This window comes from Aptenodytes forsteri, unplaced genomic scaffold (genome assembly GCF_000699145.1).
Source record: "Aptenodytes forsteri isolate BGI_AS27 unplaced genomic scaffold, ASM69914v1 Scaffold164, whole genome shotgun sequence".
In the NCBI taxonomy this organism is placed as follows: domain Eukaryota; kingdom Metazoa; phylum Chordata; class Aves; order Sphenisciformes; family Spheniscidae; genus Aptenodytes; species Aptenodytes forsteri.
In genome coordinates, this window is record NW_008795527.1 from 3,090,695 (window position 1) to 3,109,681 (window position 18,987).

The 18,987-nt window shown below is 41.8% G+C and overlaps 1 protein-coding gene across 1 annotated transcript in view; it reads left to right on the top strand.

Annotated features, from left to right (window-relative positions):
• Nucleotides 1-18,987, top strand: part of LOC103901235 (rap guanine nucleotide exchange factor 5-like) — a 61,910-nt gene that overhangs the window by 15,616 nt on the left and 27,307 nt on the right. The window contains exon 7 of the mRNA XM_019472779.1: nucleotides 4,317-4,365. Within this exon, the coding sequence (XP_019328324.1) occupies nucleotides 4,317-4,365 (49 nt within the window). The remainder of the gene's footprint in view (nucleotides 1-4,316; nucleotides 4,366-18,987) is intronic.

Genomic DNA, 18,987 nt, shown 5'->3' on the forward strand with positions numbered 1-18,987 from the left:
TTTCAATTCCCTGCCAAATTTTTTTTTTTTTTTTTTTTTTTTTTTTTTATGATTCAGCCAGTCTAGAACTGATTAGTTAGGGAAATGCACTCTTGGTTTTAAACAATGGTTATGGAGATTGTAGAAGATAATAGCGATAGCTGCAGTGAGTGATGCCAAGTCAGAAGGGCAGCAGGGAAAAAACTGCAGAGGTTTCTTTATCATCTTAATTTGTGCATAATGTATGGAACAAACCTCTTTTAAGAGCAGAGTCAGATACAAAAGATAAAGTAACTTGTTGGGGGTCTCACTTTTTCTTTACGCTTTATTCTACGATGGAAGAAGCAGAGTCAGTCAAGATAACTGAATGGAACCTATCAAATTATACGCTCATATCATATGCTCCATTACAATGAGGCACTGACAACACCATCAAACTTAAATTGTAAAGGCAGCTGACATGCAAGCAGTGCAAAGTGCCATTTGAAATACGTTTGCATTGGATAATCTTTTTGGTGATGAATTTTTAAGAAAATGCAATGATTACTCCTGGGTTTAAAGAAGCATTCCAGAGCTGTCATGCATCCCATGTCATGTCCCAAAGAGCAGCTTCATATTCAATGTCTTGTCTGCTAAAACCCGAGCACAGTGGGTTGGCTATGAGTGTTTCCACTGCAAAGCTCTTACCTTACCTTGTGATGGGACAGAAGAGAATATCAGGATGTTAACGCAGTGTTTCTGGGAAATACAGTTTTCTGGTACTTTAAGATGTCAGCCAATACTACTTTTATTTAGAGTCCATCAAACTATCATTACTTGAGATGCAAAAATGTGAACTAGACTCTCTTATTTTTCAAAACCCTGCTGTTTAGAGCTTTCTGTTGGAGGATTTCATTTTGAGATTCTGTAAGGATTGCCACTTTGCCTCTAGATCTGAAGTTCTATTTGGCACATTGACATCTAGAATACTGTTTCACAAAAGACTACTATAGGCAGAAAAAAAGAGAGGGGAGAAAAGTAAAGGTGGTATGCACTGTCTACTGGATGCACAGCTATGCCTTCTATAATAAAATGACCAGATACATGGATAAGAGAACAACAGTAGTTGTCATTTACTTTTGAAAAATCTCTACCTCTGTCCTTTGAAGATGAGAAGATTCACCATATAAATATGCCATTTGTATTTAATCAAGCAGAAGTATACGTGGGTACCGCTCTCTATGCACACTCTTGCTCTTTCATATTGCATAAAGAAAACTGATTAAGATGTGGTAACATGCCAAAAACACACTCAAAATGTTCTCTTTCAGACTTTCATAATATTTCTGTAAATACTGTGTGGTAAGCTGGCCTTTAAACTGAATCAGTTTTGACATCTGCAACGCTACTCGAAATGGGATACTATTTAGATAGTGTTAGCTTTGTAGCGACAAGCTATATGTATAAACCAATTTTTTATATTTAATATCTCAATTTATTTTCATAGGCATAGCTCTTGTTTGAATGTGTATTTTACTTTGAGTCCACATTATTATCTTCAATGTGATGTGCAACTATTGATTTTGTCAAACAGGCAGTAACTGAAATCTGAAAAGGAAGAAGTATGATAACGTGTAGCATGTGTGCAGTGAGGAATGAATGTTGTACACGGATTTCCATCGGTGTAATGATGCGTAGGAATTGTATGTCCAGCAAAGGTGCCAAGTGCATTTATGCTAAAATAGACAAAAGCATATAGATTATGAAATCCAGGGACACCAGGCAAATCCAGAAGGATGTTCAGCAGTACCAATTCTTTGTGATTTCAGTGAGTCCTATGAGAGGGAGCTCAGACCGTCAGGATGAAACCCTTTGATGAAGGAACATTTGCTTAATATTAAGACTAGAGGAACATTTTTTTTCTCCTACTTTAACTGAAGGGTTTTGCTCAGATTAAGTAATATGCCAGCTGCATTCCTGGCACACAGCAAACAATGAGATATTTTGCATAACATAGACAAAATACAGAAAAACAGCCTTTTTATTTCCTGTGATGTTAGCACTGTTTTTCAAACTTGAGAAGTGCTACCGTATAAGCAAAAGTAATACTGCAAATATAACTGCAGGATGCCACAATGCTGCTTTTTCTTCTGAGAAGAGGGGTTTTTCTTTACACTCACAGAGAGATTTTTATTTTTCAGTAGTTTGATTGGGTTAATTGGTATGTTTACAACTGTTGCAGATTGTAGAGTCTCCTAAGGCTAATATTGAGATAATGTATTTACTAAATGCTAAAAGATAAAGATGAGACGTCAGTGCACTGTTTCTTACTGTCCGTAACCTGTGAGAATAGACCAGGATTGGGGCATTGACATTGGTACCTCCTGCTGAGTTTAATGAAGGGAGAGAGTCCGAGCAGTTTAGCCATGAAAAGTCGTGGTGGTGTTATTCAGAAACAACCTGGGCTTTTATTGAAAATCCCACTCTAACTCTGGATAGCTTGTATGTATTATTACTAGTGTATATTAATTGCTGCAAGCAAGCGCCCAAGTTGTTTTTCCACAGAAGAACTGTTCTTTCCCATCTTACTTGCAGTTTATGCTTACATTAACCGTGATTAACAGTTCTCCAGACATGGGAATGAGTATACAGGAAGGAAGGAAGGGAAGGTAATACTGCCAGCTTGCACAATTGTGCTGGAAACAGGACGACATTTAAGAAAACCGTGGCACTGCCTTCATATTTTCCTACTTGGAGCGGCAGAAAACTCTGTCCCTCTCAGTGGGGCAGCATCAAGGAGTAGGAAAGATCCTTGTACCTTGCAAGGACAGCAAAAAGAGCTCCCTGGTCCTTTGCCACAAGGGAAGTAAGGATGCAAGCAGAGGAAGGATGTGGCCTCTGGTATGACTGCCTTCTGCCACATGTAGAGCGTACAGCTGGGTGGCTGCTGAGTGTCTGATCAGTGGATGCTGGAGTTACCATTGTACTGAGATGTCCTGGGTGATTTTGTCTGTCTTTCTGCTCAGACCAATATAACATTAACTATTCTTGTTTCACATTTTCAAACTTTTCTTCAGAGTCATGAGAGTGGGATGTTGACAGTTGTTAGTAATTGTATTACTTCGGGGATCCTTCATGGGCTTTGTGCCTTATTCTGATCATACCACATGTCTTGTGAATGATGTTTTAAATTTCACATGCTCTCGGAAACTGGATGTCAAAACTCCCACTGCAGAATAGCCTTGAGCTTTTCATAGGTCTGTTAGACAAGATGGCTAGTATGCAGCGCAGGAGACTTTGTACAGAGAGGTAAGACAATCCCTAGAAAAATAGTTCGAATGTTCCATAATTTTTTTTAATACTAAAGACAGGCTGTCTTGGGAAAATGAGGGAAGTTGGAAGAAGCTGGGAGGTGTACAGAAGAGTCTGAGAGCGTGGATGGGGCAGAGGAAGGGAAGAGCTGAGGTGTATGCAGGAGAGAGTGCCTGGGGTGCTGTAGGTCAAGTGCAGGGCACTTGAACCAGCTGCAGTGGGACAGATGATGGCAGCGAGGAAGTATGAAACGTAAAAATAATGCACAATACAGAATCTTACTGACAGAAAAAGGAACAGACGTGTGGAGAGAAGTGGATGTAGAGTTGAGCTGGCTCAACAGTCTAGCTGGTCATGTAGAGATTATAGGGAAAATATGAAGAATGCAGAGACAAGAGGCTGAGGAAGGGAGCTGGCTAGCATGGCAGGGCTCTTTCATCACAGGCTAGTAAGATAGCCTGTGAATCTGGAAATCAGATAGCTCTTACTTCTGCATGTTCATCTCAAGCTAAATTTTGGTCCTGAAATGCTCAGTCATGCTATTAGGAGCGGTTGTTTCCTCCTGAAAGCTCCAAAAAGCGAATGTCAATTATATACGTGAACCTCAGCCAAACCTCAGCATGGAGAACTCGCTTATCCTGGAGTCACACAATAAATCCAGCATTACAGTGTGCTCAGCAGAGGCAAAACAAACATTTAACAAGGAAAGGAAGAAGCTTCAAGTGTCTGCTTGTGAAAGAGATATGCTGTGCAAATAAATTACCTGTTGGGCTACTGAATTGCCCACTCCCTAAGGAATGTGCAGTATTTACATGAAATTAAAGTAAAAAAACCCCAAACAAAACAGTTGTCACAGAATTCCCAGCTGAAAACGAAATAGATTTGCTAGGAAAAGTGACTGTAGTTTCAAAACCAAGTACTTGCATAATTCCACGTGCAGTTGACTGCTCCAAAGGATTGATAGCTGGTATCTTACCAGTGTTGCATTTTGTTTTGTTTGACCGTGCTAATAACTATAACCATCCTTTCCTTTCCTGGTATTTTAGGTTCAGAGAGAACTGGCTGCTGTCATTGCCTTGAAAGCAAGGAAGTCAGGTGAGTCAGGCTGGACTTTAGAGGGGGTTTGTAATGCTGTTCCCTTTTGTCGTTTATTGAAGTATTTGAATTGTCATTGCTGTCTTATTAACATGGGGAAGCAAAGATAGCAGACCTTGTTCCTCTCTCGCTGGAGAATCTGTGTATATTGCACAATGCAATTACTGTCAAGCTTCGCTTCCCCTAGCTCGTCACATCTAATGACCTAGCTGATAAAATCGGAGTGCTACAGTTGAATGTGAACTTGGGTCTCTTTCTGGCCAAAATCACTATTTTCTCTGGGCTTGCACTTTATAAAAGAAGCTTATGTCTTTATTTGACTTACATTTAAGACAAATAAGTTGATAATTTTCCTATGTTTTCTTTTACGGCCCAGTGTCTCACGCCATCTTCGCTGTGTTTTACCTGCCCAGTCAGGTGTATTTCTTTATACTAAAGCAAAAGGACAACTTCATGCATGAAGGCATTCTTTCCTGAAGACTTGTCTATACATCCGCATGGTTGCAGAGGCAAGTCTCTGTTATCAGGGCAGTAGAAGGGGAAAGGCAAATGGGTAATCGAAAGTCTCTGACAGTATAAGCATTTACAGCAAATGCTGGTGATACAGTGCAAAGGCACTGAAATACGTGGTCATCTCAGCTCCGTCAGGGTTTGGTAGCACAGCCGCTTTCAGAAGGTATCTGCATTGCTGAGCTGGAGTGGAAGCAAGGGAGCTGTGTTTTCTGGGCACTGCAGGGGAACTAACAAAACCTACTTGGCCAGACCTGACTCTATACATGGTTAACTCTCTGGTGTCTTCATCTATAGTGCAGTTAATCTGCAGCAAGGGCAAACTGCATATGGTGAAGTGAGAGTTGAATGTGTTTCTAGAGTAAAACAGAGGTGGAGTTGCCTTAAATTATTGGTGTGTTCCCAAAGCCATTGAGGTCTTTGGGAGCATTTTCACTGAGCATCTCTTGTGATCTTCAGTGGTTGTGCTAGAAATTGAGATCATGTATCTTGCACTTTTTGAGCTATTTTCTGACCTGTTAATAATATTGTGTCATAATATCTGTATCTGTCTATCTACGGCTTACAAGTACAGCACAAAAGTTATTAAACATAACACATGCACTACATACAACATGACATCTTAAACTGGAGGCACCAAGAAGATGTGGCTGGCATATCTGCAAATATTTCCTTGTGAAAATGTAAGTATTACAAAAATATTCTATACACAGTTTGCTGCATTTTTGTCTGGAAATAAAAGGACCCATAGGTTGACCCACAGTCATCTGTAAGTGTAAATCTGCAGAAAGTAAACACAAATCTAAGTGTGAATTCAGACCTAAATTGCTTCCGTGTAATAGCTTTGCTTCTGAAACTGCTGTAGTAGTTTACGATGTTAAGACCCCTCAGCTGCTTGCCCTTACCTGGTATCACCCCAGTCCCACCTGAATTATAATGGCTGAACATGGAAATGCTTCTGCTCTGTTTCAGTGCAGAGAAAAACAGGCTATTTTAAGGAAGGGCTCAAGGTAACATTTTGTTTTGCTGTAAGGGCTAAGAATATGGTGCCATGTACCTTTTTACTTAGTGCTTACACAGTTGTAAGAAATCTCTTTCCCTGCTTCTCGGCAGTTGTGTTGGCAAATATTACTACTGCTACTGGCAATAAATAAAAACTCCATTCCCCAAAAGAGTTGATTTTAACCTGAGTTAGCCTCTCATTTCCTTTTGGTGGATGGCTATGTAAATGGTTGTGTCAGTAGAAAATGGGATGGGGGTTGGATTAGGAATGAGCTGCAGGAGATGACAATGGGAAAGGAGGATAGCTCTTGGAGTCTACTTTATACTAGCGTAATTGTAACCCACATTGAGCAAGTAGAAATATTTCAGTTAAAAATCACAGCCTTAAATAAACAAAGCTCCCTATAGAGTTTTGAAGTGCTGACCAGCCTTTCCTAATACATTAATGTAAACACTTAAAATATCAGTTTAGATCTGAACAAAAGATACCTCTTTAGTGAGTTTAACTAGTGCATGCTTGTTGTTGAAATTTGCATTCCTTTATGCCTCATCTTGGACGACTGTAAAAAATGGCTACATGATCAGGCATAACTGGAAGGTCTAATTTAAGTTAATGCCTTTACTACAGTATGAGCAGAGTAAATTAGGGTGGTTGATTATGCTTTTTTATTTTATTGCTGATGGTTAAATTCACAGCGTAGCAGTTACTGTTAGCAATCAAGCTATGGTATGCTGTGCCTGGTGAAGTGAAGCGTATCTCAGAGAAAGTACTTCTGGAGCTAAAAGCCACAGTATCTTTCAAAGATACTGTTCTTCTAGCCCTCTCCAAGACTCCATATAATTCCAGGAAGTAAACCAACAAAGATCAGACAAAGGGTTTATTTTGGCATGAAAAGAGTGGAACATGGCCATTGGGCCAGCTGCCCTGGGTGGCTTCCAGGCTGGTGTGAACGGTGTGGGCGCCTGGCTCATCTGCCCTGGGATTCATGAGTGGGGAGTGCAGGCGACGGGCACGGTCCTAACCTGCTGGCTGGAACCTGCCTGCAGTGGGTAATCGGTTCGTTAACTGAAAGCTTTCCTAGAGCTCGGCAGTGCAAAAAACAAAGCTGTTGTGCAGAAGTTCCTGTACTGTTTTTGACGGTTTGGTGGTTTTTAAATTACAGTGTTTAAAAATACTTCCTCTAGATGGCTGGTTAGCGCTACCAGTAAGAGCAAAAAAAGAAGTATTTTTGCTTAATGCAAGGACTGTGTAATTTGTTTCTGAATTACTTTAATTTCTGGATATACCTCTGCCCTTGGAGAGGCACTTCACAGTGGTTTAATTGTACTAGAAAAACTGTCTGATTAAAGCTTTCATATTACTTGTCTAGGTCTGTTGTAGTAATCACTGGGTTACATTGCACGGAAAGTGCTATACAAGCACACGAACACCACAGGTCCCTCTGCAAGAGGTGAAGAGGGTCCAGCTAGGAAGGTTTGCTATGCTTGGAGGGGAGGGAAACATTGGCCGTGGTTACCCAGGTGAAACAGTTCATTTTTGTTTAAATGAAGCTTGGGTTTGCTACCTAGTATATGTATGTGAGAAGAAGTAATTACAAGGATTTCAGTTCTTGGGCCAGAATGGCTGTCTCAGAGATTTAGACACTGTATCTACTGACAAAATGCTTTGAAAACCACGGTAGACACCTGAGCCTGCTGTGGGGTAGGGCAGAGTATCAAATTCTCGCTAGTACAGGATCTGACTTGATGGAGAACGTCGGCTACCAGAAAATAAAAACTCACTAGGGTGTGGGGGAGAATGCCTTTCCTGAGGAGGTGTTCTGTTTTTATTGTGGGGTGGAAGAATAGGAGAAACACATAAAACTGACAGATGGCTGAAGGAAAAATGCAGAACCTGAAAAATGAAAGACTTCTGTGCTGTGGAAAAAAGTTCCATTTTCGTATTTCAGATGTGTACTGCAAGTATACCACTCCAACAGCAAGGCGTAAGCTGATAGAGAGGTACTTGAGAGCCCTCATGCAGAAGGAGCTCAGCATTTTTAGCTTCTTTGCAAATAAAACTAAAAAAAGGGTAAAATTAATGTCTGTAATCCTGAAGCTTTGATGGATCTCAGTAACACTGTTGACTAAAAAGCACATTTATATTTCATTAGAATAAAGCTCTCATGATAAAGGTGACCTAAGAGGGGGAAATGAACTTGTGCACTTCTCTGTGGCTTATAAAAATGCATTAAAATTGTTCTTGCTTAACCTTAGAAATAAATTGATTGAAAGCTGTCTTCCTTGGTTTGGTAAAAGGTCTTGGGGAAGCAAGTAGCTGGAGCAGACGAGAACTTTCTTTTTAGTTGTAGGCACTTGGCATTAGAATTGTTGTGTTTATTTATACCTTGCTGGCTTCTGATGGCTTCCACAAATGTGCTGAAACATAAGAGAAATGCAGCCCCTTGTCTGAAGGTTTACAAGGGTTGGCATTTATCTCAGTTGCTTGTCATGGCTCATGACATGTTTCTTATGTGTTAGAGATGGTAGCTAAAACAAGGATAAAAAGCAGCAAATAGCCTAAGGCTGGAGGCTTTAGCCGGTGGCGTAGCTACACAGGTACATCTGAACTGATCAAAATCTGTCAGGTAGATGCTCTGAACTGGTGTTAATCCCATCCACAAACAAGACGCCTTGTGTTTCTGTGCATGAACCTAGCAGCACCCCGTGGCATCACCCAGCAAATTCCTTTAACTTTATGTCTAAAGGAATTCCTGTAATTTTATTCATGCAAAGGGCCATTAGTAAGAGCATGGCTCTGGTCCTTGTGTTTCTGAATACAGGGGCTAATTAAGATAATAGCTGACAGAGTATCGATGACGTAGGAAAAGGGTGACTGCAGCTTCTCCCCAGGCATTGCGGGAGCAGCGGCAGGGCTATGGGTGCTTCTGCCTCACACTGTGAAGCGCAGGGCAGCTACAAAAGTCCTAACACTTGTGTGTGTTTTTGCTCCCCCTTAAGAATGATATTCAGGTTTCCACAATATAGTTAGATGCTTTTGAGTCATGCCATTCTTAAATTGACAAGCTGTATTGATTTTTTTTTAAAATGGGTCATTTACATTTTATTTATAATAATATGACTTTTGCAACATATTAACTTTATATTTGAGATCTTCTGGATTACCTCCACCCTATTCTGACATATATGTATGCATATCCACCCTTCCCCTTTTCTTTTGTATTGCTTCTCTGAGGACTTAATCGCCTATGTGATTTGTTTAGTATTTTTATTTTAGGGCAGACTATTCAATATGAAGCAGTCACTGGGGCTTGAGCTTTGCCGACATGAATGAAAAGCAAGCTGTGAACAGCTATTCCTTTTCCCAGCCACTGCGCCACCTCTACAGCCCTGCTGTCAAGAGCCGATTGCATGACTCGACTCGAACACGCTCCAGGCAATATCAGCCTGGGTAAAAACGTGAGGCTGGGTCAGGTTAGGAGTCCTTCCAGCTCCGATCCTGCTGTGAGTGATGAGTTAGGGGATGCTTAGAGTAGAGAAACAGAGCAAGTTAAAACAGTCCTTCTTCTGATGTGTGTACTCAGCATCTACCAGTCTGCGCTAGAGGGATTTTACTGTACCCACACTGTTGTGTTAGGTAGCCCTTGGTGGACCTTTTCTCCATTAATTTATCGAATTGCTTTTTAAGCCTGCTTATACTCCTGACCTTCATAATCTCTTGTGGCAGCGAGTCCCACAATTCATGTGTGTGGTATGTGAAAGCGTATTTTTTCTTGTTTGTTTTAAACACATTCCCCACGACCCTCACTCTGTTGTGATATAGCTCTTTGGTGACGGAAGGTGGCGAATAATCCATTCCCAGTTTATCATCATACTATTCAGGATTTTGTGCACCTCTGTCATACCCCTGTGAGTTGTCTCATTTCCAGGCTAAATCGCTAGTCATTCCTCATACCAAATCTATTCCATTAAATCTGATCATCTTTGCCACATCTATTCTATTATTTTTGAGACGGGGCAGCCAGAGCAGCATGCAGTATTGCAGCAGCATGTGCTGGAGTTGGCACAAAGTGAGGGTGGCAGCTTCTTATCAGGGTGGGGAGGTGGAGGGATGTGGGAAGGAGCCCAGTAAGACCCTTTTGGCAGCATTAAGCTGTTTTATCAGCTTAGTTAACTCAGGAAACTGTATCTTTACCATTCAGCCCTTTTCCCCAAGTAGCAGGGATCCTTGTGAGACTTCTTGGTAACTTTACTCCACAATAATTAGCAAAACCTTTGTCATTTGGTGCTATATGAATATCCTATGTTATGTCATTAGTTTTATTTACTTGTAGAACAGAGTTGCTATATAGGCAATGGAAATCATTACAAATTTGAACTAGATTTGTACACATACTTGAAAAATGAGGTTACAAATACATGAGCAAAGGTCATTCAAGAATGGAGCAGTTCAGTATTGTGTTTAAATCTCAAACTTATTAAGTACCCTTTGAATTTACAGGTTTTGCAAACAAGCAGATATACAATATCTCTGGTGTAAAATGTGCACAGTTTATTATTACTTATTTTATGCCGCTGAAAAAGGGCATAAAGAGGGATGAAAAAACTTCCTCCTGTTTACAGAGTAAAGTGGCAGTCATGTGCCAGAGAGGTGTGCATTTTCTCTTGAGGAAAAACTGAGAAAGTTTGAAGGGTGGGAAAAGGTTAATACCAGTAGGATCTTACTGCTTTTCTATGATCCCCTTATGTCTCTTTTCAGTGGGTGTATTTACTTGACTTAAGTAAGACCTTATTTCATTACAACTTTCAATTCCTCCAAGCATCCACTTCTTTAAAGCAAGGGTCAAACTTAGGAAAATGTATGGAATAAGAGTTCTTCTGCAAGTGTTACTAATAGCATTCATCCTGGAGAAATGGCCACTCGAAGTAAAGGTGCAGGAGTGTCATGCTTCTGGTAGGTCTCGGAAACTTTATCTTTACTTTTCCTCTGCCCATTGAAATGTGCTTCAAAATAAAAGTTGCACCTGAAAACATAGCTAGGAATATTTTAAAAGCTATATTGTGCTTTAAGGACTTCATGCCTTGAAGTAAGGGAGGTAATCATGTTGGCTTCTTTAAGCCATCCTTTTTAAACATTTTATGCCTTTTTGAAGGGAATGCCCATCCCTAGGGACCAATGTCTTGTTGCATCCCATGGGATTCTTCCATTACTCCTGACATCAGGCATACCAAGAAACCGGCAGCACTTCAGAAGGATAGGATTAGACCCCTTCTAGCCCTGGGGAACGGTGCTCATTGTGTTGGCTGGTCAGGAACACTATGTGGGACATACACACAGCTCCTCTGTGCCGTGGCTGAATTGGTGACAACCTGCGTTGTGCCCACCATGGGCAATGCTGGGGGTGGGAAGTGCCCTGGACAACATCAGTGAACAGACTACACAGTTACGCTCACCAGCCTTTGTGTATTCCACAGCTGATGTAAAGCAGAATGGACTCTGAGCCTTGGAAAAAGAAGGAAGAGAGCTCCAAAGAGCTCTCTGGTGAGAATTACACTGAGAAGGATTTTGGCAGTTTATGGTCTGTTTTTTTGCAGTTGTTGCAGAGCTTTGTGTGATCTGTGAGGCACTCACATAGAAGAAATGAGCAATGCAGATTAGCTGTGTAGGCGACAGATGTTTTGCACATACGCAAAAAGGGATCGCACAGTAAGGTCGGAAAGACAGCAGTTGTGCAAAAAAACAATTCCCAGGTGAATGTTTTGTTTCCAGTGCTTTGGGAGACGCATTTACAGAGAGTTCACAGAATTTATTTATTCAGAGTCCTCTTTGTTTCCTGCTCCTTTCCTGGCCGTGCCCGGAGGATTTTTCCATGGACTAGAGAGAGGTGTTTCGCTTTGCACCAGCCTGCTCAGTGACTGCCCATACCTCCTTGTTTGATCAGTTCCCAGCAATCATTCTGCCCATGCCTGCTGATCATGTAATGGGCTCTTCTCCACCCTTCCAACATCTCGTTTCAGGCAACATGGCTATAGATACATTCACTGCCATTTGATTTTTTTTTAAATTAAATATCATGCACATGAGAATGAATGTCTAAAAGCACTAGGTAAAAGTTAAAGCTTTCTGCGTTCAGCCATCAAATGGTTTTCCTTGAGCTGCTGTTGCTACGAAGAAGATTGCTTTTGTCTGTACCTGTAGTAATCCTACAGTGTTTGCAACTCGTTTTCCACTTTTTTTCTCCTTGATAAAAAATGATATGAGTTCATATGTTCACAAAGTGGGTGTAAAATGTAGCTTTTCCTTTGTATGTATCGCAAAGCGCCAGGCATTGAAAACCAAACCTCCCCTGGCCACATGAATCAACAGTAGTTGATTATCTATTAAAAAATGCCTCCCTTGTTTAGCCAGAGGTATTTTTACAAATTATGTTCTTCTAATGCACCACCACCTTGGATGAAATATGGGCCTTCAAACCCAGATGAAAGGCTTCAGTTGTGATAAATAAAACAAACAGAACTTCCTAACAAATCCAGTTGTATGATAATGTGAAAAGAATAGCAGCAAGGGCTCCTGGCCATAATCCGACTGAGTTGGGAAATATCGGTGGCTTTACTTGGTATGCTCATTTTTAATTTACAATGGCTATATAATGTAGATGGGCCTGAGTCTCATCTAAACTGAGGTTTGTCCTTCCTGTGGTCATTCAGATGCAGTGGAAAGGAACGGCGCCTTAATGGTGTGTGGATCAGCAAGCCCAAATCTACATCTGTCAGCCTCCTTTCTTACCACACTGGCCTTGCTCTGTTTAGATTATAGATTCCTACCCTTGCTGTTATCTGTTCCTTTTGATAAACTCTGCAATGAGAGGAAATGTTTTTGCATCATTTTCGGGAGTCCTGTTTCCTATTTGAGATCTGAGAAATGGCTTGTAGCACTAGGACCCTTGGGAACTTATTTTTCTGCATGGAAACTAGACCAGCATAATGAGTACCCTCTGTGCAAATTCAATATTAGTTCTACACCTAAGGTCAAGCAGAAGTTAATGACCATTTTTTACATACAGAAATCAGTTATGAAACCAACATTAGATTTCATGCTTTTGTCATTTTAAAATGAAATAAAATGCTGGAGTAATTTATATTAAATTGATTTAAACTACAAAGCATAAATATCATGAATCCCAGATTAGTGTTTGAGAGAAAATGGCATCATTGTCACTTGTGCAATAGTTCAATTTACAAGCATCTTTATTCCATCCCATGCTTGCTGTGCTTTTTTAGATACAGAGATGTTGAACAATGCTGTAAGCGGGAGTCTGTCTTTAACAATTTTTGCATTTTCTTTGTTTCTTTAATTAGCTGATTTACTCAGCTGATTGCACAGCTGTCTGGGCAACACCCCCCCAGGGGTCTGCCAACTGTTTCAGAGATATGTAGTGTACTCAGTGAAGGGAAATCTGTACAATAATTTGCATATATATATGCAGAAATAGTGGGAAGGAATGAGAAAGCTCAAAGGCAATTTTTGTATTGCTAATAAAAGGAAACATGTTAAGGATGAGCTTAAAAAGCTTTCTCTTTTCAGTAATTTCTGGGAAAAGATTACAGTTTCATGGTAAATAAGGAACCAATTCTCAGTTGGAGGGTTTTATTCCTGGGATTATCGCTGTCTCTTATATGCAGCTTTTGGGGATTTCAGATGTATTCAGTGCTTGTTGGTTTTCCGCCTTTAATTTGGAAACAGGACTAAAAAATGCAGGAGTATGCATGAGGACCTGGTCTGGCTTAAAACGGTCCCCAAATCTGAGGTTTGTAAAGCATTTACTGGCTGTTCATCTTCCTTTCCACCGCTCAGCGCTAGTGCCTTACGTAAGCTAGAGGATCTGGCTTTTAGTTTCCCCAGTGGTATCAGTATGAGCTATTCATTTTTTTCCACTCTGATAAATTAATAAGCATCAGCAAACATTATAACGCTGTCAAACAGCTCAGAGCTGCCATAGTAACCAGCCTCTCTAGAGCTCGCTGTATACCCTCCACAAAGAATAACAAGGGATACCACAAGCTCCATTGTTCAAAATAACAATAAAGTTTTCAAAAATCATGAAATTAGCTTAGAATGATGTGATTTTAAAAAAATACTTTTTTTGCTTTTTGTGTCTGAAAAGCTTCATGCTAGCAACTTCCTTTGGAAAAAAAAACAGAAAAGAAACATGCCTCAAAAAATTTGGGATATAAGAAGAATGCTACAAGTTGGGAGCTTCCCAGCAGCTGATGATAAATCAACTGGTGCAGGCTGCTGGCAATTCGGAGCGCTGGAGCCTTCCCCCGGGGAATATTCTTGCAGATTCCTGAGGTCTTTTCAACAGTGATGGTTTGACAAGGACAGAAAAACAGGCTATAACCATCCAGCAGGGACGAGACAGTGAAAATCTGTTGGCTTGTCAAATAACAAAGTTGTTCTGTTCAGAAGTAGGCTCTTTACCACTTGTGGTGTGTGTCTCCTATCTGTAGAGGGCACGTTAGGTGCCTTTTGCTTACTGGCTAGAAAAAAGAGATGCGTATATGAACTTTGATCACACAGTACTGAAAAGGTTGAAATCTTGCAAAGGGCAGAGTCGTTTGATGTTCTAGGATGTTAGCAGGTTAAAGAACAACACTAAATAATAAATGAACGTCCTCATTTGAAATGAAGGAGCATCACTGAAAACATGAGGGACGTAGCCGAAGGGGTGACCGAGCTTTGTATGGCGAGCGGAGCTGCCTTTGGAGCAGCTGTGGGGACAGTGAACTCCTCATCCAGCCCGTGCAAGGGCTGTGCAGGTGAGCCTGGCAGCGTTTGCAGCTGGGATCCCGCACGCTCCGGCTGCTCCCGAGGCTATGCCTGAGGGTTTGCAACGTGCTAAGCAAGTTCAGTCTTGGGAGCAGCCTAGGGCAGCGCAGAAGTAAACTGCATGTCTGCCAAGGGCAACGTTTATGGGCTCCCCGCCCCCAAAAGGCAGGCAATCCTGGTCCCGCAGTTGGACTTCACAGCAAGCTCAAGGGCTGAAGCTGGAGTTGTGTGGCACAAGGGGTCTGGCAGCAACGCCGGCTTGCAGGGTGCCCTGTCCCCCGCCCTGCCTGCTGCCTGGGGGCTCTGTTCTCAACCGGGTCATCAAACCGAGCCAGGTTAAAAGTAATCCTTTGCCAATCCACAAACGCCAAATGCTTTACGGTAGTACGGAGAGGGAATAGTAAGTACAGGAGGTGTGGGACAGGCAGTAGTGATGGGGAGCTAAGCTGGCTTTCTGTCCTGGAATGGCCATGTGGGTGCCACCCAGAGTGAGTTGCTTACGGATGGACAGATGTCCCTGCCTGCTGTTCAGCAGCAAAATGGTTAACTGTGATGTCCTCTCTTAAGCATTTAAATAATTAGCTTTCAAAGTTAACACCCTATTAAGCCAAAAGGAGGAAGTTCACACCTCTCCTGGTGTTATTGTTCCAGTCTGGCTGGCTGCGGCAGCAGAATGACGCTAGTGCCTTGGTTTGTGTTGTGAAGGTTATCTTTGCAGCCAGAAGGGGTAGAAAGAAGAAACTTCATTTACAGAAAAGGAAGAAAGCACAATACAGCAAAGCCTCTGGGAAGATTGCAAGGCTGTGGGTTCCAGGAGTTAGTTTATGCGTGGATTATTTTTTTTAACTGTCCTTTCCACTTTCAGTTGGGTAAAAGATTCTGCTGTTTTGAATAAGACAAAGTATTAAAATGAAATAATGTGCATTGTATTATGTGACTTTTTAAAATCTTACTCTTCAAACGTGATTAATTTACCTTCAGTTTGGGGCTGTACAGAACAGCGTATCGTGGAGGCACTGCTCTGTGGGTAACCCTGGCACCCACCCTGGCAGGATTCTTTCATAGGCAGAAGATCCATAGTGCTGCAGGTGGCTGTTGTGACCCTCACTGTGTGCCAGTCTGTCTAGCCCTTTAGCATGCCTGTAATGCTCCATGCTGCCGAGAAGGACAAATCCCTTCCAATGGCTTAAATCTACTTTAAACTTTGTAGCGTGGCAGTAAAAGCGGGGGAGCACTGTTGGTCAGTAATGGTGGCACAACGGATGTGCTCAGTTCCAGTGTGAGCGATGGTTATGTTCCCTTTCCCTTCACACCCCCGTGTGATGGCTGATTCTGCTGAGGTAGCTAGTACAAAATGATTTAGTTTTGTTTCTTATTTCTTTGTTATTTTTTCTGCTGATTTAACGAGCTCAAATGGGATTACTAAAGGACAAGGCTCTCCCCCGCAAGAATTCTTTGTTCCAACATTAGTTTATAGAAGAATCTGCTAGCACAATCTCAGCTCTGGTCCATGGGGGCACAAGGAACTCAGATCAGATGATGGCCCTTGTGATCCTTAAGTGAGCACAAAAAATCAACATCCTGAATTCCCTAGGCTAATTTGCAAATGGACACATTTGAACTGCACCTTAGCAAGCTAATGCTCATTTAACATCTTCTTCTTTCATTCATGGTGACCTCTCCTCCAAAGGAGGAGAAATGCTGCAGGTAGAAAAGGGAATTAGTCACTCTATGTTTGTTTGCATTTTTTTTTTCTGTCACAGGTCTTAAGTCTGAACCCAAACACAACATTAAATAGATACATATAGACCAGGGTAAGCCACCTTTGCCTTTCCCCGATGTTGCTGCTTTGTGAGACATGCTGGGGTATTTGTATCAAGGACAAAAGCCGGGTTTATGCTGGCGGAGAAGGAAGGGTTTGGCCCAGCTCCAAAGTTCACAACTTTTTTGTATGTACATGTTACAATTTTAGGGAACTGTCCCAGAATCAACACTCGCCTGGGAAATACTTTCCCATCCCACCCTAACCTTCTGCTCACTTTTCCTACAGTTGAATTTGCAACGTCAAGCCTTTTTATTAAAAAATAAAAGGCCAGTTGACAGTAAGTGGGAAATTATCTTTGAATTCTTATATTTTATGACAGAACTTGTATTGCGGGCACAAGAGCCCACGAGGGTAGCGCCTGGGCCAATTCAAGGGGTCTCTGTAAGTTGTCATGGGGTTAGGAGGCACACTGTGTGTAGAAATACAGCTATTGGTTTCTTCTCTGTGTGTGATGACCCCTGTGAACATAAATTTCTGAATACAGTGGAATATTTTAAGAGATTTGTGGTTTTTTCTGTATTTTATAGACAAAACACGTAGTAACATTTTCATACAGAAACCAAGAAAATATAATTAAGGGTTGTTATTTGTCTGTGTGACCACTTCAGCCTTCAAGGGACTATGTTCTTGTGATGGAAAAAAATGTATGAGATGGTGTGATTCCTTGAGTATTGCTCCCTGGCTGTAGTTAAAGGGGTTCAAGTCGTGGCTGGTTCTTATGTGTTTGGATAAGAGGCAGAGAGGACACAAAAATCAAGTTTATGATGGAAATATCATGAAAAAGAGGCCGGCTGCTCCCTCTCTCCCAAGAGGGCTGCAAGAACGTCAGTGTGAGGTCTGGGACTTTTTCTTTTCCTTTAAGAAAATATTTACTGGTTCTTTTCTACATTCCTTACACAGTCTAAACAACATTGAAGCCAAGGAGGGCTGGGTTTGGACTATGAACTTTTTCAGCTTTTTTAAAGTTGAGCTGTGAAATTGCTGATAAAAACAGCTTTTTTTTTTTTTTTTTTTTTTTGGAAGCTGTTCACTTAGGGTACATCTAAACTGATGTTGTTTTCTCATCATCTTTAAAATTGCTCATGCTAAAATTTTTCAGCACCCAAGGATACCTGGATCCATTGGGGTTGTGGACACATACCCTCTTTCTCTTTCCCTTTGTGCTAGGGAAAGGGTGTTACTACCCTCAGCCCGGGGTGTTTGCTGCTTGTCACTAGCTCCCTGGCCAGATACTGTCCCTTCGCTAATCTGCCAGCCCAGCCAGGTTAGCAACAGCGTACTGCTCCTCAAAGGTCCGCCTGTTTGCTTTGGTTGAAGATGCTCTGGGGTGCTTGCCCTGGCACCGGGCAGGGAATGGGACACTTGTAATAGAGCCCGGTGACAAGAAGCCAGTTGGCAGCCACTAACCTTTTCCCCTGGCACAGCTGTTTGCAGAGCGCCCATCTGCTCAGGCTTATTGGAAAAGCTGGCTGGATCAATGTAAATCACTTAAACCTGGACCCGTGGTCTTGTTACTAGCAAGGTGCCACTCCTTTAAATGCCATGATTAATAGCCAATGTCTGTGGGGATATTTTGCCCATCAGTGGCTAAAGCAAATTGATTTTGGGAGAAATCAGAAAATTGAAAGGAGAGTTGGGGAAATGTGTTTCTGCTAACGCAGCCACAGACTTCAGTGATTTGCAATTGCTCAAACAACCATTTTTTAACATTCGTTAATGCCTTCTGGCATTGCAATGTTCCCAGCTCATGCCGGTTGTTCTGAGTAGCATTCAATAGCAAATGGATATCCTGAATGCTTTGTGTCCCCCGTAGTGGCAGAGGGTAGAACGGGGTCACGCATGTGCGGGAGTGTGCAAGAGGATGAGGTAGCTCTTGGGGAGGAAGGCTGGGAGGCGGGTTGCAAGAGAAGGGACTGCACAGAGCCCCCAGCTCGGTTGGATGGAGTAGGTTACCTTGGGAAACCCCGACCTGCACTAGGAAAGCAGGGGCCACATGGGGCTGTTGAGGCAATGACTGGTTACTGCTTCACTGGGTCACACGTGACATTGCCACAATGTCCCAAGCACGTTTTGATTTTGCCTAGCTTTAAATGCTGCTGGGATTTAACCCCCATTATACATGCTTTCTGTTATAGGTATAGATTGACCCTGTGTTTTCAGCATTCACCTTGAATTTCAGAGGTTGGCTGGTAAAGTGATGTCAGCAAACCCACGAGTGAAGATTTATACTGGACCTCTGTTTTCATAGAATCATAGAATCATTAAGGTTGGAAAAGACCTCTAAGATCACCGAGTCCAACCGTCAGCCCAACACCACCATGCCCACTAAACCATGTCCCTAAGTGCCACATCTACATGTCTTTTAAATACCTCCAGGGATGGTGACTCAACCACTTCCCTGGGCAGCCTGTTCCAATGTTTAACCACACTTTCAGTAAAGAAATTTTTCCTAACG